General features: G+C 40.7%; 1 protein-coding gene across 1 annotated transcript in view; it reads right to left on the reverse strand.

Moving 5' to 3' along the window:
* Nucleotides 1-25311, reverse strand: part of LOC128143618 (potassium voltage-gated channel subfamily KQT member 1-like) — a 506641-nt gene that overhangs the window by 463412 nt on the left and 17918 nt on the right. Inside the window, exon 2 of the mRNA XM_052790981.1 lies at nucleotides 18118-18208. Within this exon, the coding sequence (XP_052646941.1) occupies nucleotides 18118-18208 (91 nt within the window). The remainder of the gene's footprint in view (nucleotides 1-18117; nucleotides 18209-25311) is intronic.

Raw genomic sequence — 25311 nt, forward strand, 5'->3', positions numbered from 1 at the left:
CAGAATAACCTTCTCCATAATTTTTCCAGGCACTGAAGTGAGACTGACAGGCCTGTAATTACCAGGGTCTTCCTTCTTACCCTTCTTGAAAATTGGAACAACATTTGCCAGCTTCCAGTCGATTGGGACCTCTCCAGTCTCCCAAGACCATTGAAAAATAATGGAGAGAGATCCCGCAATGACATCAGCCAGTTCTTTCAGTACCCTGGGATGAATCCCATAGGGCCCCACAGATTTATGTGCATCAGGCTGAAGCAGCAAGTCTTGAACATGTTCAGGGTCAGCTGGGAGTTTATCATCCCTGCAAGCACGGTCTTCCAACACAGGGCTCTGGGGTTCCCTGGGCCCATCATCGGTGTTGAAGACAGAGGGGAAGAAGGCAATAAATGTCTCCGCTTTGTTTACATTCCTATTTGTGAGGTGACCGACCTCGTCAAGCGACAACCCAATGCTATTTCTGATTCTCTTTTTGCTATTAACATATTTAAGAGATGGCTCTTAAAAAGTAACCAGCATTCATGGACCCCAATACCTTCAAAAGCAGATTCCCAGGTGACCTTACTAACCGTATCATTCAGCAGCCTGAAGTCTGCTCTCCCCATATCCAGCATCGAAGTTTTGCTGGCAGCTCTTCTCCTATCACCAACTTTTGAAACTCAACTACTCTGTGGTCACTGTGACCAAGACAGCCACCAATCACCAGTTGGCCCACAAGTCCCTCTCTGTTTACAAACAACAAATCTAGCAGGGCACCTTTCCTAGTCAGCTACCTGCACCAAGAAGTTATCTTCAACATGCTTTAGAAATTTCCTGGACCTGTTTGTGTCCACTGTATGATATTCCCAGTTGATGTTTGGGAAGTTAAAATCACCCATAAGGACAAAGGCAGCTGATCCTTGTAGAATAATTCATGGGTGTTTTTGTCCTGGCTGGGTGGTCAATAGTAGACTCCCACAAGAACACCTGATTTATTTGCTTTCCCCTTCATCCTTACCCAAAGGCTCTCAACCATGCCATCACCAACTGTAAGTGTCATACAATCCAACTCCTCCCTTTCACACAGCACCCCCACCCCCACCTTGCCTACCCCTCTGGAAGATCCTATGACCGTCCATCATGGCACCCCCAGTCACAGGACTCATCCCACCAGGTTTCACTTATGCCGATGACGTTGTAGCTCTGCGACTGGGCCAAAGCTTCTAGCTCCTCTTGTTTATTCCTCATGCTGTGCGCATTAGTATAGAGACACTTCAGATGTGCTCCAGTGTACTCAGCACATCGTGGAGCAGACTGAAGGACCTTGTTAGCACACCGTCCCTCAAACATTGGCGTACGACCCCCAGGCTTATCTCTAGCAAGTCTGGTTTTAACCCTTTCCCCCTTCAAATCTAGTTTAAAGCTCTTTCAATGAGCCCTGGTAACTCCTGCACAAAGATCCTTTCCCCCATTTGAGACAGGTGTACCCGGTCTGTCACCAGCAGGCTTGGTGTCATGTAGACAGACCCATGATCAAAAAACCCCAAATTCTGCCAGTGACACCAGGCTCAGAGCCAGGTATCGATCTGCTGGGTCTTCCTGTTTCTTCCCTCACCATTCCGTGCAACTGGAAGGATAGAGGAGAACACTACTTGTGCTCCTGATCTCTTAACCCGTCGTCCCAGGGCCCTGAAGTCTCTCTTGATCGCCTTGGACTTCTTATTGCAACTTCATTGCTGCCTACCTGAAAAATCAATAATGGTTAATAATCTGAGGGCCGTACCAGGGTAGGAAGTTTTCTCTTCATGTCTTTAACCCAGGCACAAGGGAGGCAGCAGACTTCCCTAGAAGTGAGTCCAGTCTGCATATTGGGCACAGCCTGCAGCCTGACATCTGAGTGGCAGCACGCTCCCATTGGAGCCCTGTCTGGGAAGCTGCGTCGGTCGTGGCGGGCGCAGAGTTTAAAGAAGGCACAGCCTTCTGCCAGGTGGATACCATTGCTCCACGGTCGAGCCGGCAGAGCTACAGCACCCTTCCTGCATGCATACTGCTGCACCGTGCCCTGTGTTGCCCTCCCTGGTCGCTAGCACTCCCTACGGGTTTCTTGGGGGGGGGTCAGCCCCAACCAGGTCTTGTCAACTGCTGTCATGCGAGCTGTGGGCTCCTGGTGGGTCTCTCGGGTCCCTCCGAGGTCCCCCCCGTTCAGGAGCCCTCCCCACGCACTGCGCTGGAGCGCTCTGCTGCAGGTCGTGCCAGTACTGGAGCTGCTCACCTTGACGACTGAGGCGAGCAGTATCTATACAGCGTATAAAATAAATGAATTATCTGTATTTTAGTATTGCTGCCCTCTATAGCACTATATTGTAAAGCACTTGTGCATAACCAAGGATCAGTATACTTCGAGATACTTCTAAAGAAAGTGGATTAGTAAAGATCACAACAGGGACAGATTTGTTGAGATCTTTGTTCCTTCCTTCCTTGTTTTCCTCCGCCATTGCAATATGCTAGCACAACGAAAATACAGCTTCTAGGCTTTGTTCCAACCCAAGCTGTATCCAGTAATTCAGAGTCACCAAACACCTCCTACATAAATTACAGCTTTGGAAAATAGTTGTATTTTAACTTAAACATGCTTGCAATCTGCACCTGGGGAATTCTAAAGCACCTAAAGAGTGAACACACTTAAATTACAATTTTCACTGAATAACAATACCAACACGTCTTTAAAACTGACGTTCTGAATGGCTGAAAAGAGACCAAATATTTCAAAGCTGAAAAAACAAATAAGAAAAGCTCTACACTAATATGCAAAACTTCATATCAATTTTGATTTTTAACAAAATTAGGTTAACAATTCTGTATTCACTTCTACCTCCTTGTTTTGCCTGGAATGAGAACCAAGAAAATATGCAGTCTTCCTCTGTTTTCATGGCACTTGCAGGCTGGCTAAAACCAAGGATTAGTAGAAAGCTAAGAAAGTTTACAGCACAGTTTGAAGGCAGAAGCACAAGAAAATACACAGCAAATTAGCTCCACAAGTTTGACTTTTTAAATTAATGTATTATCTAGAGCTTCTAAAAGTAATACTTCTAAGTTTGTGCTCTGTCTGAAATCTAAATACAAACATTTATTCAAGCATAACACTCAAAGCACAATTCAAGAACGATCCTCAAAGGAAAACAATTCTTGCATTTCAGAAATCGCAAAATGCTCTCTCACTTATTAAATTGTCTACATTTTTAGCAGGTTCCTGGTATCATCACTCAGTAGCATTTGTTTTCAAGTCTCTTATTAAGGATCTCTTATTTCCACCAAAGGAAGAATAACACTGTCTATATGGACCTAATAGACCTGCTGGATGAATGCACTGAAGCTTTGCAGTAGACTGTGAAGTCATGAGCATTTCTTTCTGTAATTAGGCAGAAAGCTAGTACCAAAGCTTGAACTGAAAGAGCATTTCTGAAGCAAACAGTTCCACGTCCTTATCTGCAGACTAAAATGGCTGAGCTCTACTGAGCTCCACCTCAGAAATACAGGTGTTTGCAGTCTTAGAGGAAGAAACACTATTAGAAAGCGTAGCTTATGCGAGTTTCTTGACAATGTTGGTAACTTATCCTTTCACAAGGGAAGATATCCATAGCAATTCAAATGAAAACAAACGTGCCATCCAACTGCATCAAAAGCATGCTTCTGCCACTCAGTGGCAGTTTATTCAACGTCGGTCCTAACAGACAACAGTGATGGCAGTGGAAGAATCATTACTACAGAAACTGCGTATTATAATCACTGGGTCAGTTAGGTAAAAAATTCCATGGAAAGGAGACAAGCAGATAAGCGCTGAGGAAGCAAAAACTTCTTAGACTTAGGTTATTCCTTGATGATCCTCTGAGAGTACTTTTAAAATTTTAAATTAAAACTATAACTGGCCTGAGGGTATTTTATTCTCAAGGCAAATTCCAGAACCTATGATTTTATTTCAGCTACCAGCAAGAACCCATCTTGGTTACATCCAGGAAACCCTGCTGAAGTCAATAAGGTTGCATAGTCTATGGAAAGGAAAAATAAATTGTTGACAGGAATGAGGAAGGAGGAGGAATCTACATCTTCAAGAAATTTGGAATTAATTACTGATCTCAGTTCATTTTGTCCTGAACAGGTGTCCACATTACCAAAACCACAGCAATTAACACATTTGTTGGCAGCCTCAGACAGGCCAAAGACCAAAAGAGCATGGAAACTGGACAGACATCACAGCTCTATAGGTGGTCCCTCCAAAAAACCCCCCCCCCCCCCCCAAAAAAAGGAGATTATGAAACTTACACTGTTGTTGTGTGTACTGTAATGAAAAATCGAAGACATCCATTCCCAGGGCTGTCAAGGCTGATCAAGCTTCACCTCACTAAATTCACCTTTAAAAAAGCCCTAACCTGCCTCCTTTTCCTCCTATACACATAAACACTTTTCAGAACCTTAAATTTATTACCTCATATTTACCTTCTGGTAAAGAAAAAAAAAAAACCCAGCAATTTTCTGGAAAGTCAGAAAAAATACTTGTTCTCACCAAAATGGCAACAAAAGATGGTGAGGAGTTGCTGTGGACAAAACATGAACCAGAAAAAAAACTGCACAAAAAATCTGCAAATTAAATAGGATGCCAAATATGCTCCTGATGATTGACATCCACCTGTATGTCAGTTTGAGATCTTTCTCCAGCATTCTGAAATTTTCCAGAAGCCTTGCTTTCAAAATGGGATTATACTCACACGGATTCCACAAAATTTTTTATTTAGGCTCCCAGCAGTTATTTTTCCCCTTCTCCTGCAAGTAGTGAAGGAAGAAATACATGATGGAGGATTCTCAGCAGATTTCATAAACTTGGAAAGCCATTTGGCATCAACAGAAGTCAGGGATGAACTCCCCTAATGAAATCAAAACCAAAAATAACAAGTAGGAACAAACCATTACCTCAAAAAAATAAGAGCCACATCAGGCTTGATCAAAATAGAGCTAGTAAATACCCTTGGGTACTCTGTCTAGCAATCAGCTTGGAGCGTCAGCCTTCCATTTTTCTCAGCAACCCTTCTCTGAACTCCTGTGAGGAAAGAAAGGGAAAGCAAAACTGCACATCCGTTGAACAGAACAGTTGCCACAAACTGTCAGGACATTTACCATGACCCACTGAAGGATCCCGGGACAGGTGCGGAAAACAGAGCATCATCCTTTGGGGCACTGAATCTGCTCCAGAGGCACAGCCCAAGGCACGCTGTATTGACAAGCGTGCAGTGGAGGGGGTCTTTAGGCAGTAGTGCAACTCGAATTAGCTTCCAGGAAGCGGAGCACAGAGTAAGGAAACAGTACGGGCCAGATCCTTCACCCTCACGTTAGGCTCTTCTTGTTTTGTTAGTGGTAAAGGATACTCTTGGCAATTCAAATTGCCACAGTAATACTAGGGAAAGCGTTTAACATGCAGCAATTGCCTAACCACTCTAAAGAACTGACATATAATATAATTACAGATTTTAAACTGGGCTCGTACTACCTAATACCTCTGCTAAAGTCAGTAGCAGTGTTCCATTATTCTGTGTTTGTCCCCGCTGTCTGGGAAAAAAAAAATCCAAACATACACCTATAATATTCTTTGCTCAGTCAGGTGGAAGCCCTTAAACTAATTTCATCTTTGTGTTTTTTTCTTTTTCTTAATTCTAGCCACTGCATAAGTCTTTTCCCCCCCCCCCACAAAATAAGTCATAAAATGATACATAATCATGTTTATTCTATTCTTAGTATAACTCCATTTTATTAATTTTATTTAAAATATGAAAAAAAAGCTTAAGGGGAAATATGTATGCAAATAACTTCCATCCATATCTAATTCAGTCAAATAAGAAACTTGTGGAAAAGCCATCAAATTTTACCCAAGAATGTCATTGATGACCAAATAAAAAATGCTCACATTAACACAGAAAATCAACATTTTATACAGGACTGTGTGTAAATGAAACATACAGCCTGGAATTTACAATATGTTCCAGTACGGTTATGGATAACTGCATGGGGGAAGCAGGAGAAGGGAAGGAGTTCGGCTGGAGTGATTAAAGTGCACACATGAAAAAGACAAGTATTTTCTCAGCTGCAGCTGTGTTTTAGGTGGAGAGCACACACAAGGCTCTCTTCACTTTTTTTATTGGAATATTTAGGTGCTCGGGTAAAAAGAGGAAGTGGGATCGCTAAATGAATAGTGTGTGCTCACGAAGATTCAATCAAGGAATGGCAGCTCAAAACAATGAAGCCTCAGAAGCAGGCATAAAGGTTTAATAGTCCAAATGTTTGCACACGTGTACTTGTGTCCAAAATTTAATCTGATAACCTGTCTTCAAGGTTTTCCAGTCCTCAGAGTTGAAAATGTCAATTTAGTGACCTGTTTAGCTTAATAGTTACTCAAATGCTATGAAAACCTACTGATACTGAAAATACTTATTTTCTACCATCATGCTTGCCCTTATAAAGATGACAGACATCATATGTGAAAATATAATATCCAATATATGGAAGAAAAGATGCCAAATGCTGCTAAGTGTCCTACAGTATCATTAGCTGATTCAGACTTAGATCTCTTAGATTAAACCGATGCACTTAATGTTTAAAAGTCTGTTGTTTGGATACAAATGGATTTGTCTAACACTTCTTAAAACAATGTTCCATGAATTCCTGATAAATATGCTGAATTTACTGACTTCATACCGGGAGTATCTTTATCTTTCAGTTTATCGACATTTGCTATCTCCTGTACAGAATGAAGTTGTACACTAATAAGGGAAGCACATGGTGCTCTAGTCACATTACCTGTGACAACTACCATTCAATTGAGTTGGGTGAGCTGGAGAGGAAAATTTACTTTTAAATTCCATTTAGGCAGGCAACAGTTTTTCTACAAAGAAAATTAACTACAGTCTCAATTATTTTTGAGCAGGATATTTTCTAGAATTGCTTAATTCAGAAAGATACTGCTAAAGCAAACACAATCAAATAGTGAATCACGAAAATTTAAGAAGTTAGCACCTGAAGTTCTTCATTTCTCTATAGATTCACCAGTACCTCACAGGAGCCTTCCAGCTCCCCAAGAGCATGTCTTGAAGCCTGACCTGAAGGGACCACTTCTGGTAGAAGGGGAAGGGTTTATCTTTACTCCTGGACTGGAATCTATCCAATGTGAATATCCACTTCAGAATTGTAAATAACCATGTCCATGTTTCTTAACCTTTTGATTTGGGAGAGTCTCAAAATTTTGAGGAGAGGAATTGGAAAAATCCTGCATGTACCTCTCCACCTTCCTCTCACTCCCAAATAAGAAATGTTTCTCTAGTCTCTTGGACCACATTCTGAAACCACTTTGCACAGAAAACTCTACAGAGCTAGAGTAAGAAGTGAGTAAAATTTGACTAAGGGCATTATGAGTTGGCCCTTTGTTAATTCGTCTCAGCCATACTTACTGCACAATGATTTCTATTTTAGATAGCTGAAAAGCACACAGCAATCATCCAACACAGCATGTTCTGTACTGCATTAGGGCAACCCACAAGGTAATATAACCCACAAGAATAATTGTAGTATAATTCACATCGAGAAGATTGAGTTACACTTGATTCCAGAAAGACTATGGCAACTCAGCAAGGTCACTCAGCAGACAACTTAAGCTTATGGAAGGTGTTGAAAGACTTGTGGACTCATTTTTTTTCCTAATATGTTTAATGTATGAAACAATATTCCATATCTATTTTAATTATGTTTTATATTGTAATAATATAATATTCCTGATCTATTTTTTTATCTTCCCACAGACCAACAAGAAGCTCAGAAAGAAAACAGGGATTCTCCCTCTTGTTTTCTCTCTCACAGGTTTACAAGGAATAAAAGAATAGAATCATAGAATCATAGAATCATTTCGGTTAGAAAAGACCTTCAAGATCATCGAATCCAACCATCAACCATGCCCCCTAAACCATGCCCTGGAGTACCCTGTCCACTTGCTTTTTGAATATCTCCAGGGACGGTGAATAGAGCAAAAGCTTTTGAGTCATGTGGTTATTTTTATTGAGATGTATTCTACACTAACATAGTCTGACTCTTCCATAGTATAAAAGAAATAGTGTATTTTTCTACTGAAGCAGTTTACCTGTCAGCGCCTTTAAGGGATTGTACACTTCATTAACACCTACTGTTACACAGGCAATATACACTACACAAATATCACCAAATGCCACTAAATATTATGGGACCTAGTATGCATGTGATAATCTGTAAGAAATCCATTATCATCTGTAAGAAATGATCTGGTGAGGCCAGCCAGAGGAGTACCTGTGAACTTAATGTGTTAGACTATCAACATATCACTTTATTAAACAGACCTGGAGAAGGACCTAAGTGTTAATGCCATGTGGCAAAGCACAGATTTAGAGTTATAAATTGGCACAAAAGTAGGAAATGGATAAAAATTCCACCATTTTTACTTTCTAACACTGATTGCTTTGATGGGATGGAGAAAATGCCCTCAAACCTATTAGAATACATACACTTCACCATAAATCATAGAGAAGAATAAATAAAGCTTATAGAATCGTAGAATCGTAGAATGGTTTGGGTTGGAAGGGATCTTAAAGATCTTCTAGTTCCAATGTCCCTGCCATGGGCAGGGACACCTTCCCCTAGACCAGGTTGCTCAAAGCCCCATCCAGCCTGGCCTTGAACACTGCCAGGATGGGGCATCATTATATACCATGCAGCCTTGTTTCTACTCTCCTAACAGATTAAAGATGACACAGCATTTTATGACATGACTACATAGTTTAAATGGGAGAAGGGACAAAAGCACAGACAAAAATAAAGGAACAGGAGAGCTCCTCCACTGTAGACAGGAAGAGTGTGTCCTCTTCTAAAAACACACACTTTGAAAATGGTGTCATCAACTCACTCCTTTCAAAAAAGACAAGCCATCCTGACGTCTAGCTCAGAAACAGAGCAGTGAAATACACACATGCCTTAGCTGGCTCAAGTAACCCAACTGTCACTTGGTACTCTGAAGTTTGGGTACTCTGAGAAGCCTAGCCTATATATACAGCAGGACGATGTGTTCATGGCACATGATGCAGAAGAAATCATTATATAAAGCCAAAACAGAGCAATGACTTCAGGAAAGCCACAGAATAATGTGACCTATCTGCAGCCTTGAAGTCTTTCATGAGATCCCCCCGCTTAAGCCATGACTCCTAAATACAGCCACTACATGAGCCCCTCTCCTGAAAAGCTTAAGCAGCAGCTGATGTGGGAGCTCCTAATTTTACATCTCAGCCTTTTCTCCAACAGGAATTGCAAACAGAGGAATGTTAATTAAAGCTACATGCTAAATGTAGTCACTACATGAGGATTGCTAGCAACCAAGCAGTGTGAGAGGGCAGTGAGGGCCTACAACAGAGACAAGTGAGGACGCTGAGAACAGAGTCTTTAAGGGTATTGGGTACCCTCTAGTACTGTACTGCTATGAACTACAGGTGTTAATGTGTTTGGAAGATATGCTGTTGCTTTTTCCAGCAACGTCAGAGGAAAGCGGATGCATAAAGTCTGTCTCCCAAAGGAAGAGGTACCACAGGAGCTGAGCTCATCTAGAAAAACCACTGGAATCTAGGATCCAGTCCTGCTGAAACAGGGAAGGTGATCCCAGCTGAAACACTAAGACTAGCCACCTTGTTTGTGGCTCTGCTGCAAGAAAGCTTCTAGGACAGCACATGCCCTTTGAAGTCTCATCCCGTAAGCCTGAGAAAACTATGGTAGGAAACCACCCATCGGGAGAATATGACTAGAACGTAGTGACCCCTGGTGAAAGCAAAAGACCCAGAAGCACTTTACCTATTTTAATAGATAATAGTTTTGTGAGAAAGTCTTCCTTTTTTGCATTGGCAACAGACCACTATCAGAGATACAATGCTGAAATAACTAAGCTTTTTGTCCATCAGGTATATCATTTCCTACACAGTTTTGCCATTATCACCTAGTCAGAAAATGTTGCAGCGATTTCACATTTGGATTATGTGCTCTGAATTGGAAAGCACATTAAGATAAACAATATTTCCTATTCCTCCTTCATTCTAATTGCAATGACCACACCATTAAATACATCATGGCATACAAGTAAAAATTAAATTAATAAAGTTAAATCAATATGCTTTATAGCAAAACCATTCTGTTTTCTCAGTCAAGAACACTCTTGGTATTCTTAAATTAAAAAAAGTAATTAATATCAAGATATTAAGACAGTGATAAATTTCCTCTTTACCTACAACACTCTGTCACAATACAAATTGATGATTTATTGTGTTCTGTTATAGTGTGTAAAAACATCATGTGTCTGATAAAAATAATATTTTGTTCTTGTTTTTAGAACAGCACAATTAGTGAAATTACTCCCACGAGCTAAGAAACTCTCTTTTTGCAAGGTCTTTTACAAGAAAAATAAAAATCTGTCTTTTGTAAACTACCATGGTGACCTCTCCTGGTAGAAAAGCATATGACCTCTAACCATGAAAATTCAATCAGATTAATCCTCAAAGGAGGAATTACACCTGGCCCATTTTATAGTTTATTTTTTAATGCCATATTCTTAAAGATCTAGATGCCATTTACAAATCAAAACTGACACACAAACTACTAAATCATTAAGAAAACATTACAGCTTCCTGCTGTATAGGCAAAAGCCTATACAAGAGGCTTTGACAACTTCTTAAAAACAATTTTTCAACAGAATCATCTTAGAATAAGGTAAAATTATAACTGTATATATTAGGGAATTAAAATTTGGGACAAAGTGGAAAAATAAAATGTTACCTAAAAGTGACACAATGAAGGAAGTCTGAAAAAATAGATGAACATAAGCATATGCACGGTTTGCTGAAAACAGGTTTTTTTCCTTTTCTGGCATAAACTTTTTAAGTAAAAACAACAATTCCCATGGTAACTTTAAGTAAAAATAGTCCTATACACTTTTTTTAGTTTTAATCTCAGTTACTTGGCTACTGTGATCTTGGACTGAGACAACTTCAAGGTTTGCCTACGGTCATGCAAAAAGTCTGTGCTAATACATCAGCAACTCTTTGAAAATAGCTCAAGACATTCTTTGCTTTGAACAACCACCCAACAATACTAACTAGTGAAAATATATACATTTGTTGTATAATATTCACACACACCTAAAAGAAAGCTTTATATATCAGGAAGAAGACATGTCCATGTAAGTTTGATGACCTCCCAGAGAAGAAAGTGGCTGAAGAAGAAGCATAACTTTAAACACTACAGTAAATAAGATTTTAGAGGACCATTCTTAGAACAAGGAGTATAAAAGGAAGACTTACATACAAGTTACAAATGTTAAAAGTCGAAAAGAACAGTTAAGCAAGCAGAAGGTTTTGTAATGAAAGACTTCATAAGCAATCAGCACTGATTTAATTGATCTGTTGAACTCACAGGGCAAATTTCAACAAATGAAAGCAAAAAGTAGTAAAATGGTTAGAACTCTAGGAAATATGGTCAATGGAAACAGAGTTGACCCGTGACAGGAATCCAAGGTAATGATAAAAGTGCATATATTTATTTTAAGAACAAGTAGATTAAAGATAACTCTAGTATTTAAAGACTAATTTTTCTTCTTTTAATTATTTATTATTAAGCCATCTGTAAATGCATCAGTGAAGAACTGAAGTATGAAATTACTTCAAGCAGGTAGGGATTCCAATTAAAAAAGAAATAATACTATGCCTGTTCTCTTAATTTCTCAGAATATGCATTTTGAAAGAATTTTACATTAAGAAATTAATAAAAAGCAACAGGTAAGGATGATGGAACAAAAGGACAGCTGACAGGTTTTGCCTTCTTCAAGACAAACACTCTTCAAGAGCCAGGTTCCTGTCAGAAAAGTCCATGTGGATGCAGCTCTGCAGCTCAGGCAGGAATCACAAACTCATTCTGCATTCAGTCACACGGTATTTAAGGACCACTTATGAAAACCATTGGGAAGGTAGCAGATAAACACAAGTAATAATTAGGAGTCAATTCTATCACAGACAGAAAGTGAACAGTGTTGACTCAAGATTAAGTATTGACTGTAGGAAATCCCATAATTACTGCTCTTGACTTGTATTTGGAAGAAGCTATTAAAAAGGCAAATGAACCCCATCAAATATCTCCATGAGTGCCAAAAGTGTCTAGAGAGTAATTAAGTAGGAAAAAAAAAGACAGCTATTTAACAGGTTTTTTCTTCCCTGTTTTTACCAAAAGTATTAATCCATTTTTTTAAAGGAATTTTAAACCAATTCCAAAATTCTGATGCTCACATGCCTGTTGGGAACAGGCTTTACCACGTGGTCCATAAAAAGGCAAGAAAGCCACGTTCCCTCCCCTACCCTCAAATCGTTACTCATAGAACATACCATACACCCCGGTTACCCATCTGCTGGTACTCAGGCATGGCATGATAATTTGTGAGGCTGTACCTCAAGTTCATAAACACCGCCCTGGGCAGGAATATTTCAGAAACTTGTTTTTAGTATACAATAGAATAAGTTCTCTCTTTTCAGCAATCCTGGTTACAGAACTGCCCATAGTCATTCTTCACACTGCTCTTTTGGCTCAGCACGCTGCTCAGTTTTGCCAATTTGTTCTGGTGATCAAAATGGAGGATTTCTTAAGAAGATACCTGCTCCAAAATTTAGGGCATGCAAAACTGGAAGAAATGCACAGGGACATCAGACAGGGGCCTTAAAAGAGGCATGACAGACTTCTTCCAGAAGTCAGACATTAAGCACTTAGTGCACCAAATCATGATCTGACAACAGGCCACTAAAGGTGACATCATGGTGGAAGTTCGTCACAGCTCACGTGATCAGGATAAGAAGGGAGACAAAGCCTTCTTTAAACAACTCAAGAAAGTTTCTAGATCATGCCCTGGTTCTTATAGAGGACTATAATTCAGCTAGCACCTATTCAAAGAGCAACACGGTGAGATGCAAGCAATCTGAGAGGTTTCTGGAGTGTTTCAGGAGTAACTTTTAGATACAGGTATTGAGTGGGCAACTGGGAATGAAACACAGCTGGATCTGCTGTTTAGATATACAAGGAAAAATTAGTTGGGGACATAATAATCAGTGACAATGCCTTGGATGTAGCATCCAAGAAATAATGTAATTCAAGATCCTAAAGGGAATACAGACCCTACACTTCAGGAGAGCAAACTTCCAATTATTCAGGGAACTGATAGGTGGGATCCCATGGGAGACAGCTCTGAAGGGTCAACAAGCTCAGGCTAGCTAGCAGGTCTTTAAAGACGACCTCCTCCAAATGCAAGGAAGTGATGAAAGGTAACAACAAGAGAACAAGGGAAGTGATTATCACCCTTTACTTAGCAGTAGATTGCACCTAGAATGCTGCACCTGTTTTTTTCCACCACTACAAGAAAGACCTTGATAAACTGGAGCAAGTTTCGCATAGGGCCATCAAGGTGGTCAGAGTGTTTGGACCACATGCCCTCTAAGGAGAGGCTGAGGGAACTGGACTTGTTCAGCCTGGAGAAATGAATGCATGTGGGACCTCCGAGCTGCCTGTCAATACATGCAAGGAGGTAATTGAGAAGATGGAGCCAGGTTCTTAACAGCAGTGCATGGCAGGAAGATGAAAGAAAACAGACTACGGCAGAAGAATGAGACAACAAACAAAAATTGAAAGAAGGGAGGTTTGTACTAGATATAAGGAAAACCTTCTTCACCATGAGGGATGGTCAGGCATTGGAACAGGCTGCCCTGAAAGGCTATGCAGTCTCCATCCTGGGAGGTTTTCAAGATCCGATGGGATAATGCCCTAAGCAACCTGGTCTGATCTCATCACTGACCTTGTTTTGAGCAGGAGGTTGGACTAGAGACCTCCTGAGGTCCCTTCCAACCCAAATTATTCTCTGACTGTATGAAAATAAGAAAATACCAAGGCACATGGTTTGAGAGTTCTGTGAGATTCAGCATTTGCATACTATGACAAGTGGAGATGCTATTCCCTCCCATTATGCAATCTGTAACTAGAGTGGCCACAATTATTTTGGAAAACCCTATTTGCCCTTCCTTCTTGGAAAATTCCAGCATCTGCAGGAGCTGAAGAGAGGGGCAGGCACTGCAAGTTTAGAAGGCAGATGGTAATGTAGTATTGCCTTAAGTGTTGCAAATACTTTATTGACAACTGTGGCCCATTCCATTGTGCTTGTTTCCCCAGACAGTGTGCAAGAACTTTCTCATGCAGCAGATCCTAAATACTGATGGATAGACAAGTGAAAAAGCTCCCAACAGTACAGTTCCAGGACCAAGGAAAGCAGAGGAAACTAGAGATTCCTTTTCATACCACACTACATGTAGCAATCTGCATAAAAAACAACTGCGAGTGCATTTAAGCTTTGTGGATTGTGAAATAACATGTACATTGTTGTTCTACCTAGAAGCCTTGTGATCCATTTTAAACACTATTTGAAACTCTAAGCTTCTCTCCGCAAGTATAAGAAATTCAGGAGCAATGATGTTCTTGACTATCTATTCTGTTGGTGTTTATTAGCATGATTCATTGTGCCAGTGCCACTGTCACTTCCCTCATTTGCTGGGTTGCTAAATAGTCAGAGGAGAAAAAAAAAAAAAACAACCAGGAATTAACAAAGATCATACAATGTATGTATATGGAAAAATTAAATTAGATTATCACAGACAGCTGGCAAAAACCCTGCCAAGAGTGGCAGTGAATACACAAAATATTTGGTAGTATGAGAAGAAAAACCTCCTTCAAATGACAGCATTTACAAGTTCAAGACAAGCAATTTTACCGGTCCTACTACCACAGAAGTAAACTGATTCTACCACAGTGATGATCAGATGGACATTTACATGTTGTCTTTTCTTCATAAATGCAAAGAACAGAAGTTTCCTTTAAGCCCAAGCAAGGACATCAAAATAGAGCAATTTACAGTATTTGGGGAGGCATAGCATCAGCCTGTACCAGAAGCTGTGGCTATGCAACGTCTTCAATAGTCTCAAAGATGACAGATTGGCCTTAACAGTCAAACGCAGGGACAAAGAGTCATATTTTTTTCCTCCAGAACTCCCTTGAATTTTCAGAGACTTGAAAACATATGCTTGGCGGGGGGCGGGGTGCAGCGAATAAGGGTTTGAGGCTTTTTTTACTTTAAGTTCCAGCAACTGCTTCTTCAGCCCCCTTTTTCCATTCAAACGACAAACACTGCTTTGGAGGGCCTTCTTAATATGGTATTCTCTCCTTGGTATATTCACATAGCTCGTCTGAATGATGATATATTTCACACTTGACAAGAAATTATCTTACACCACCCAGATGTATTAAGAACATTAAAAAATTTAGTCTTTAAAACACAAGACTTTAGTGGCTTAGGACACATCTGCAGTTACATCTGTTACTAATGTGCCATATCTACCTCAGTGATACATATTATCCAAAATTATATTTGACATATCATCTCACCCTATCTAAGAAAATACAAAACACTTAAGCGTCTAAAAGTATCAAATGCTATTCTTCTTGTCAGGCCTTACCAACTTTCAACATTACAATTTTGAAGTTGATCCTTCCCGACTGTTAATCTACCTCAATATAATGAAAAGCAGTTTTTCTACAAGTGGCAAAATACCACAAGCATCACAGACTAGTATTTATTTGCTACTGACGCACTAACAGGGCTATGCAAAGAATTACAGGTTCCTTCAGTCAGGACAGAAACAAATAAATTTCGTTTTGAACTTGATCCAACTAGATCCAATTTTTTTTCTCACCATACTGGCAGTCTCCACTGTTCTCAAATAGTTTCAAGAGAGCAGAGTGGCATGGCAGGCAGAATACATATGCATGTGTTTTCATATTTTGCTGAGAGAAGCTCTCTCTGGTTCCATGAACAGTCAACTATGGTATGAAGTAGATCAGAGTAATGATCTATTACAGAGTAAAGACAGCAATGACCCCCAGGCTTCTGTGGGGTTAGCGCTCTCCTGGGTAAAATGGGAGATGCAGTTTGAAATTCCTTCAGGTAAAGGTGGGGAGAAGTGCTCCAAACAGGAGTCTAACCATTGAGCTACTAGAAACAAAAAACTTCACAACTCTATGAAAAAGAACTAATTCAATTAGCTCTAAAAGCAATATTTCAAGTGTTGTAACTGAAGTGAATTTATTTCAGAGCAAACTCTAATACTTACAGTTTTAAGACAAATGCTTTCTAGGCAAGTGAATCTACAGTAGCCAGCAGAACAGCTAACCTCTGTGTTGGCCATTTCTAGGAAGGAAGCTCAGGAAACAGCAGGGAGGAAAATAAACTCAAGAGAGGTATCTATCCTCCAGGGTAAGGCTGTAACACAAGGTGGCCAAGAAATTGTTCCAGCACTGCCACCGACTATGCATGATTCATTTGTTTGATGATAACATCACTTAAAAATAGCTGGCATTGCTATGTGGGCACTATGTGAACACCATATCTGTCTTCATCTAGTTATTTTTTGTCCAACAATAATATGTGTCTGTACATGCACATACCATCTGCACAAAAACAATCAGCTAAGCGTTGAATCCTTGCCAGTATTACTGTTTGGTGGTGGTTATACTGAGCTATAATCACTCTACATCCTTCAGTGAGTATGAGAAGACTATGTATGATTGGCAGAATATTGCACTTTGCTTGACACTGAATATGGCTTAAAGGCCAAGCAACATTTGTTACAGGATTAACATTAATCAAAATCCCCAGATAACTAGGGATCCTAATGATGGCTTAGTCAATGGCATTCAAAAGCTGCATATGCTAATGTAGTCTAAGCCACAGGAAAACAAATAAGTAACTGATTTTTATTTTCAGACCAGATGGAAAACCCAAATCCATCACATTAGAAGTCACCACTTGGCAAAAAAAAATTACAATAAGAATACTGAGATTATCACACATTGAGATCAGAGGATATGAGTGGCTGAAATACAGATATTGTGCGCAACTGTTTAAAAGTGGTTTACTCCATTTTTATCAAGGATGCTTCATTGCCATTCTTAACTTTCTACAGGTGAAGAGGGGCAGGGGGGAACAGAGAAGGAACATTGTGTGGAGTCCTCATGAAAATGATTTGTATTTTTATTTCCCACCTACCTCAAATTAACACTTAAAAATTTCGTATGTATGTTACAACAGTTGTTAGATGGTTGCTGGATGTGTTTTCACATTTTTAAGAGACTTAATAGCTCAGGACTGGTAACATGGTTCAGGTACATTTCATCTGTAAATTAGCCCCTCAGTCCAGTGATAAAAATTTTTTTCCCTGGCTACTGTGAAAACAATAAGTCACCTCTGTATACCTCCAAGTGAGCAGATTTTTCTATCACAACACCTGTTGTTTAAATTACTACTTAAGATCCTAACATCAAGAAAAGGATATTAGATAAGCAGCACAATGTCTTTATGCTTTTACAAAATACCAAGTACAAAACTTAATGTATGCTCAAGAAGAATCCAACACCCTCGTGGATTGCTAACAGCCATAACAGTTAACAAGCACCAACTTCAAAGCCGAATCACTGATGCATAGAGGTGTGACAGAAGCTCTTCCTTTCTGTTCTATATACTGGCAAACTAGTCTGACAGAAATCACTTACCCCCTGAGATTCAGATACTTCTGAAGAGCATGGTCCTTGGCCAATTTTTTACCATAAGACTTAAAAGAAATGTTTCAAAAATACATTCCTGCCTATAAAATATCCTGTTCCACACTGCATAAGACTGATGAACACCAGTTGTCTACTGTAAGAGCTACAGGGTACAGTTTCATACCTTATGAAAAGCAAGAATATAAAAACTGTTAATCTATCAAGTACCCTCACAGTTTACAGGTCTAGAAAATAATCATCCCCATTAAACCAGGAGCTTCCTTTAATGAAAGCAGGTAATACTTTAAATGTCCTAGTAGCATGCTTTGCATGAGGATTTTTAACAGTTATCTCCCTTGTTCACCTAAAGCAATTTAGATTTAGTCAAATTGACTAGAGTCTTTTACAAAAATGTTCACTTACCATCCAGAAAAGGGTTCCAGTGGCAAATTCAGAATAATGCTCTATAGTAGACAGTACACTGAATATTAAACAAATCAGCACCAAGAGAAACCTGCAAAAAGAAAACAGTGTTTAGTGACTCATCAAGTTGAACTGCAAATCTAGATCTAGTTTTAGCTCTCATTCATACAACTTTTTTCATCACAAGTATTTTGTGTTTAATCAGTTCATTCTTCCTAGTCAAGTGAGTATCATCATTTTGCATTCAATAACTTTCAAGAAACATGGAATAAAAATGACAGAAAGGCTGAACACAGTTAAATAAAAAGCTAAAACTCACATTATCAAGTATGATTTCCCATAGAAGCTTGTCATAGTGAATGTTCCATGTTTCACTGATTACTATATAACTTATGTGCTGCAGTAGAAAGGTATCATAATTGATAATGCATTCATTAAAGTAGAATTAGACATAGGACTGGAGTGAGGAGCAGTAACTTCAATGAAAAATGTTCCATTGAATACATTCCATGAATTCAAAACATACATAAATACAGAAGAAATAGCTACTACCACGGTATTTCTAGTATCACCATTCAGATAAAGAAAAAAAATCAAGTCTCAAAATACATACTCCTGCCCCCTAAAATAGTTTAAAAAAGCAAAATTGAAAAGTCATGAGAATTGGAAAAGAAAATGCACAGTTGAATTTAGTTGATTAAATGCTTAAATGCTGGCAGAATACCCATTACTTTGATGCGTACTATGTCTCAGCCATCTTTCCACCACTGGTAACATGTTGAACATTTAGACAACTGGTGAAAATAAATGATGGATGAAGAACTCCGACGGACAGATCAGAAAGACAGACTTCTGATATGTTTGCACTACAGTTTTCACCATCTCTTAAGGTCATGCAGAAAACAAGAGAAAAGTAAGAAAATGGAAATGTCTTCCACTAACAGCCAGAAACATACCCTCTTGGGTACCAGCTCTTCCAGCTGTCATTTCCTCTGATTCCATGCCAAAAGGCTGTACCTAAACTCCCAAACTCCCAAACCAGCAATTAAAACCTTAACAGTCCTGCATGTAATGAGATATTTTTCCAATGAGAAACCCTTCTAAAGAAGATAAACACTACTGACAAGGCTAATTCAAAAACTTCAAAGCAAATGACAATCAGCCCTGGTGGCTGTACTAATTACACTTAGTGTGCTTTTGGTAGCTTTTACATGAAAAATACAGGAGGAAGAGCTTATCAGGAAGGGGAAAAATTGATGTTCAACCTAGAGACCAGTGACAAGATAATTTCTTAGGATTCTATCCAGGGACTTGCCCTGGTCAACATTTTTACCAGTGTTCAGAACAGGAGATGAAATGCACCTCATCGAGTCCACACATGACACCAAACCAGGGGTTCAGTCAATAAACCTGAGGGCAGAGTCACTGCTTAGAGGTGCCTGGGGAGGCCAAGGAACAAGCCTACAGGAATCTCATAAAACGCAACACGAACAAATGTCGAGTCCTGCACATAGTATGGGGCAGGCCCAAACCCACGTCGGATGAAGACTGCCCACATCTTGAACTGCATCCCCTGTAGCCCCGCCAGCATGTGAAGGGCAGCGATGGTTCCCTTTTGCTGGACTACACCCGGGGTGGTGCACACAGATGGGGCCCCGGGGTCCAGCACAGAGGTGACAGACCGGAGGGAGCTTGGCGGAGGGCAAAAGCAGCATGAGGACAACCCTCACCCAGCGTGAGCAGGGACAAGTGACGCCACCCTAACGGCAGAGGACGCCCTGCCCCTACTGCCCACCTTGTGGCCCACTTGCCCCAAAGTCCCGTACATCTTCCAGTCACCTCGTCTGTTCCCTTCACCTCTTTCTGCCCCCAGGGGTTGCCATTTTGTAAAACACCATCCACCACTTTTTCACAGGCTGCGCTGTGACTGGCTGATAGCAACACCTGCCCCTTCCTGCCTATGTCAGAAAGGGGTCAGAGCGGGACGCTCCTGCCTACGATATACCCATACGTAGTGTGGGTAGACCACATTTTTTATGTCATACCCCACATGCTTTCATACTTCTCTGTGATTGGATGGTTGCCATTTTTTTGAAACCATCATACCCACACGATCTCAGACCACTCTCTGACTGGCTGCTTATTTCCTTTGGACCAGGAAGTGCTCATACAAAAAAAATATATATACATTTTTGTATATGCATAGGTTTCTATATATAGAAATAGATATACATAATATATAGACTATATAGACTATAGGCTATAGAATTGTGGTGGGTTGACCCTGGCCGGCTGCCAGACGCCCACCCAGCCGCTCTCTCACTTCCCGTCCTCGACAGGACAAGGGGAGAAAATAAGATGAAAAGGCTCGTGGGTCAACATAAAGTCAGGGACAATTGCTGTCATGGGCAAAACAGATCCAACTCGGGGAAAATTAACTTAAATTATTGCCAGTTAAAATAGATTGGGATAGTGAGAAACAAATAAAACGAAAACATCTTCCCCCCACCTTCCTTTCCCAGGCTCAACCCCTCTCTTTCATTCCCAGCTCCTCTACCTCACTCCCTCACACATGCCCTGAGAGACACAGGGGGACCAGTCTGTAACGCTTTGCCTCTGCCCGCCCTTCCTCCTCCTCACACTGTTCCCCTGCTCTAGCGCAGGCTCTTCCACGGGCTGCAGTCCTTCAGGAAAAACCTGCTCCAGTGTGGGCTCTCCAGGGGCTGCAGGGGAATCTCTGCTCTGGAACCTGGAGCACCTCCTCCCCCTCCTCCTGCTCCCCTCACCTCGGTGCTCGCAGGGTTGTTTCCCACACTTCTTTTTCCCCTCTCACCTCACAGGCTATGCTGTGGGTTTGGCCTTTCCGAAATGCGTTTTCCCCAAGGCACCCCAGCCGTGGCCGAGGGGCTGAGGGGTGCCCTGCGGTGGGTGGGTTGGAGCCGGCGGGAACCGGCTGTGTCTCCTCACAGAGGCCCCTGCGGCTCCCGCTGCCAAAACCTGGGCACCTACACCCAATACAAGGATATATAATAGGGAATGCAGAATATAGAAAATAAATATAAGTCCATGTATAAATATAGATATGAAGCAGTATACTAATAGGCATAATATGTTACTTATTTACTCACAGATGCATTTTACACATACCTATACAGACACGCTATAGAGTACATATCTGTGTATATGTTCACAGATGTCAGGGAGCAGTTGAGAGACACTCCATTAAAGCCAGGCACCAAGGGTGACAACAGCACAGGCAAGGCCACCCCCTAACTCACCACGACGCAGATTTGCAATACCTAAGGAGGGCCGAGGTGGCGAGAGCAATCGGCTCCACAAGCCTTTCAGTGGTTTGTCATACAAGGTGAGGTAGGGAGGCAGGCCAGCGTCCGTTCAAGAAGCCCAGGCAAGAACAGCAAGGGACAGGACTCTAACGTAGGTCCGAGGTCTGTCCAAGGGACAGCGACTGGTGCAAGACTGGAGACAAAGCTACCTATAACATAGATTCAGGTTTAGCGCTTGCAAAGAACTACTTGTGTACAGAAACACCCAGAATACGTTTGCCTCGGAGGGGAGACTGAGCCAATATTCTTTATGCAGCACATTCAAATCATGACAAGAACCAGGGGAAAAAAGGAGAATGCTAATATCTATGGGCACACAAGGGCCCTTCAGCTTTCCTTTTCCTCTTGTAGGAATGCTTCAGATTTTTAGACTGCCTCAGGATCCCCAGGAACACTGAACAGAGGATAATGAACACTGAAAACAATTCTCATTCACATAACTGGTATGCTTGGTCCGGTCATTCACACACTGCAAGTCAACTGCATGTACGTGCTGACACAGGCAAAGAGATGGTTGTTTCTCAGCTGCCACGCAGACAACAGCTGACTTTGTTCAAGCCTAAAATTGGATTTGAAGATATAAAAAAATCCCGCTTCCATTCATATGGCTCTAGAAAGGCTCTGTCACTGTTAGCCACAAGTAGAGATTTGTGAAGGTTTGGGCCACCATTAATAACTGAATTTCTTAAGTAGTAGTTAGAGCTTGACATGTACAACTCTCTCTGAATCAAGTTTGCATTTCTTCAGTATTTACCCATCCTGATCCACACTATTAAGACTGACCTTTAACATGGGTTATCCAGGTTCCTAATCAACTGACTGGTTTTGGGGTTTTTTTTAGCAGCACCCATGGACAGTGGGGTATTTCCAGTTCCTTTTGAGCTGCAGGGAGGGGACAGTATCTGATAGCTGGTTGTGTCACTGCTCCATTTGATACCTACCGTTGTGTGTTCTTGCACTTAAATGGTATAATCTGATTAATATGGAAGTATGCAAATAAGTTCTTGAAAAATTTCTTTCCTTGTGCACTTCAAGAGGCTCTAAAAGGCTTATCTGTAATGTAATTATAATTCAGGTATGAGTATAATTGTAATTCATATTAAAAGATAGAAGAGCTATAGAATACAAATGCGGAATTCCTAAAATAGTAGCAAACATAAGTGTACTATCATCAAGTGTTTGTAACTGCAAAGCTGGAGGAATATTAATTGCAATCTAGGATTTATTTATTTGAACCCCAGTCAGAGAGGCACAATGCAAATTTGAAATACTATGGTAAAGCTATGCTGGTGGAAGTCACTGGACTTGTCCATACCACCTAGTGGAGATTACTGAAGAAACTTTCAAGACAATACCACCTACACCAGCACTGTGGTGGAACCATCCATGTTCAGGGTTTTCATATAGCATAAATGAAATATAATTGTGATAATACAGCTCAATATCTGAACTAATCATTAGCTCTTAGGGATCACTTTATGATTAAATCTGGTGCAATGCTCTGCTAATTGGGCTATACTAATTCTTAGTCCCAAACTAGTCCCTGCGTACAGTATCTAACACTTCCATGCATAGGTACACTAACTCAGCTGCCATTAACTCAGAACTTTCAGTGCTGCATTCTACTGTATGGTGTTGAAACTCCCTCTTTCATCTCTATAAATGCCAGGATTTTTCGCTTACTCTTCTCTTCTCTAGAGTCTCAGCAGAACACATTAGGTTAGCCATACAATTAACATAGTATGTTTTGTAAACTCAGAAGAAAAAGTGACTTGGAAATTATCAGAATAGGAGCTTTAAGATCTAAAGTCAAAGGGAAAGCATGATGCAAGAGACGCTGAAGCAAACAAGCTTCTTACCAGAAAGGTTAGGTTAAAAAAAAAAAAAAAAGGCATAAAATCCCCATCTTTTTTATGTGGTTGTTTCTTGAAACCAACATAGTGTCCAAATTCAGCATATGACCCTTTTTAAGAAAACTGGAGAACCATTCATTACATGAAGCAAAAGTATACACTTTTTCAGACTAAAGAATATGAATGAGGCTTTCGTTCAACAATATCAAGCAGCTAAGTTAGCACATTTATATTTAATGTTTCAGTGTTTCCCAAGGCATTTGAGCATGGCCAGCAGGTTGAGGGAAGGGAGCCCTCTCCTCTGCTCAGCACTAGTGAAGCTGTGCCAGGAGGACTGGGACCTAGTCTGGGCTCCCCAGTGCCTACAGGAGGGGACACCAGGGAGCGGCTCTGGGAGGTGGAAGATGTGGGTCTGAAACTCCTCAGTCTCAGAAGGGTGTGAAGTCCAAGTACATGCTTTAGGTCCTAAGCAGAAGCAGCAGGAGCTGGTCATTAGCACCAAGCAGAAAGACTGGGACAAACACAGGTGAATGATTTTAGGCTCAGAGGTGGCTTCAGATTGTAAAACCTGTTCTTACCTAGGCATACAGTTCAGGGCTGTTAATTCTATCCCAAGGGTCTGACATCTTGATCTATTGGTAGAATTAATAAATAAATTAAAATTATTCTGCATTGATTTCCAAAGGGGAATTTGAAACAGTTCAGGTTTTTTTCTGAAAACTGCTCAAAGGAGACTAAGACACCTAAAGAAGCAAGATTTTTGAGGTTCCTACCTAACCCCTCAAAGGGCAACAATCTTCTAGATGCCTTCAGTAAACCTCTCCTGATGACTAGCCGCTATCTGGTTCTCTTGAACTCTGTTCCTGAGTGTGCCCTGCACCCTGCATTGGCCTTGCCTTAGCTGAGAGCCAGCTGGTAAAGGCCTAAGATTCAGCAGCGCTGTGTAAAAGAACAAGCCAAACCTGTGCTGCCAGGAGTAAAGGAGAGAAGGAGCCAATGGGGAAACATGTATATCATGCTTACTGAAAATTAAAATCTGGTTTCTCTGAGTCTGTTATTTTCAGGAAGCTGTTTTACCACTTTTGATGGTGTTAACAGAAGAAAAATGTGTTCGTGGTGGGCATCTTAATGATTTCTAGTTCTTCGTTAATGGCAAATACCCAGGGCAGAAATGTCTTTAGAAAAAATAAGGCTGAAAGGAAAAATAGATCCAGATAATACAGCTTAGTCAAGGTTAGCAGTGCTTTTAGCACGAGACAGATCTTAGCCACGTTCTCATGATTTACCAGTTACACAGCCCATCACCCAATCCTGCTACTTCTTTCACTTCAACATACACAAGTTGCCGAGCATATTAATCAGCAGTTTTACTTCCAGCCTCAAATGTTTATCTCTTTGAAAATGGTGGTATGTTATAGGGGGTACAGAGATCTGTCCAAGTCATAATAAAACTGATGTATTGCTTTAATGAGCCGCTACACTGACCGAGTATGAGCCAGCCAGCAGAGGGGGCAAAAATCCCACTTTCTTCCCATAGGCAGTATTACTGGAGAGTGACACTCCCCCCAAAAACCCAGAAAACCAGAGCAAAGCGTTGAGAAGAGACACTGACACACAAGCCAGCCTTTGTCAAATGGAAAAGTTGATAAGGAGTTTACAACATAAGCGTATTGCCAGCATCCAACACTAGAAGAGTCTAGTGAATATGCAAATCTTTAGCCCTTCCTTAACACAGTAGCAGTGCTTTCCATGTAAAGAAAATGCAGATATAAAAGTAAGGTAATCAGGGTTATAAGATTCTCCTTTTCTTCTTACATTTAATATGAGAGGAGTACATTAGTACACAGAAGCCCTCACAGGCACTGAGTACCCCACTCTGTTGGATGCTGTGCTCCATCAGGCAGTTTCTTTGTCCAGACAGCTTTTATTTCCAATTTTATTTCCAAGTCCCAGTGATGGGTAAATGGAGAAAGACACAAAGAGGTGAACAGACTTGT

The sequence above is a fragment of the Harpia harpyja genome, chromosome 6 (assembly GCF_026419915.1).
Source record: "Harpia harpyja isolate bHarHar1 chromosome 6, bHarHar1 primary haplotype, whole genome shotgun sequence".
NCBI lineage: Eukaryota > Metazoa > Chordata > Aves > Accipitriformes > Accipitridae > Harpia > Harpia harpyja.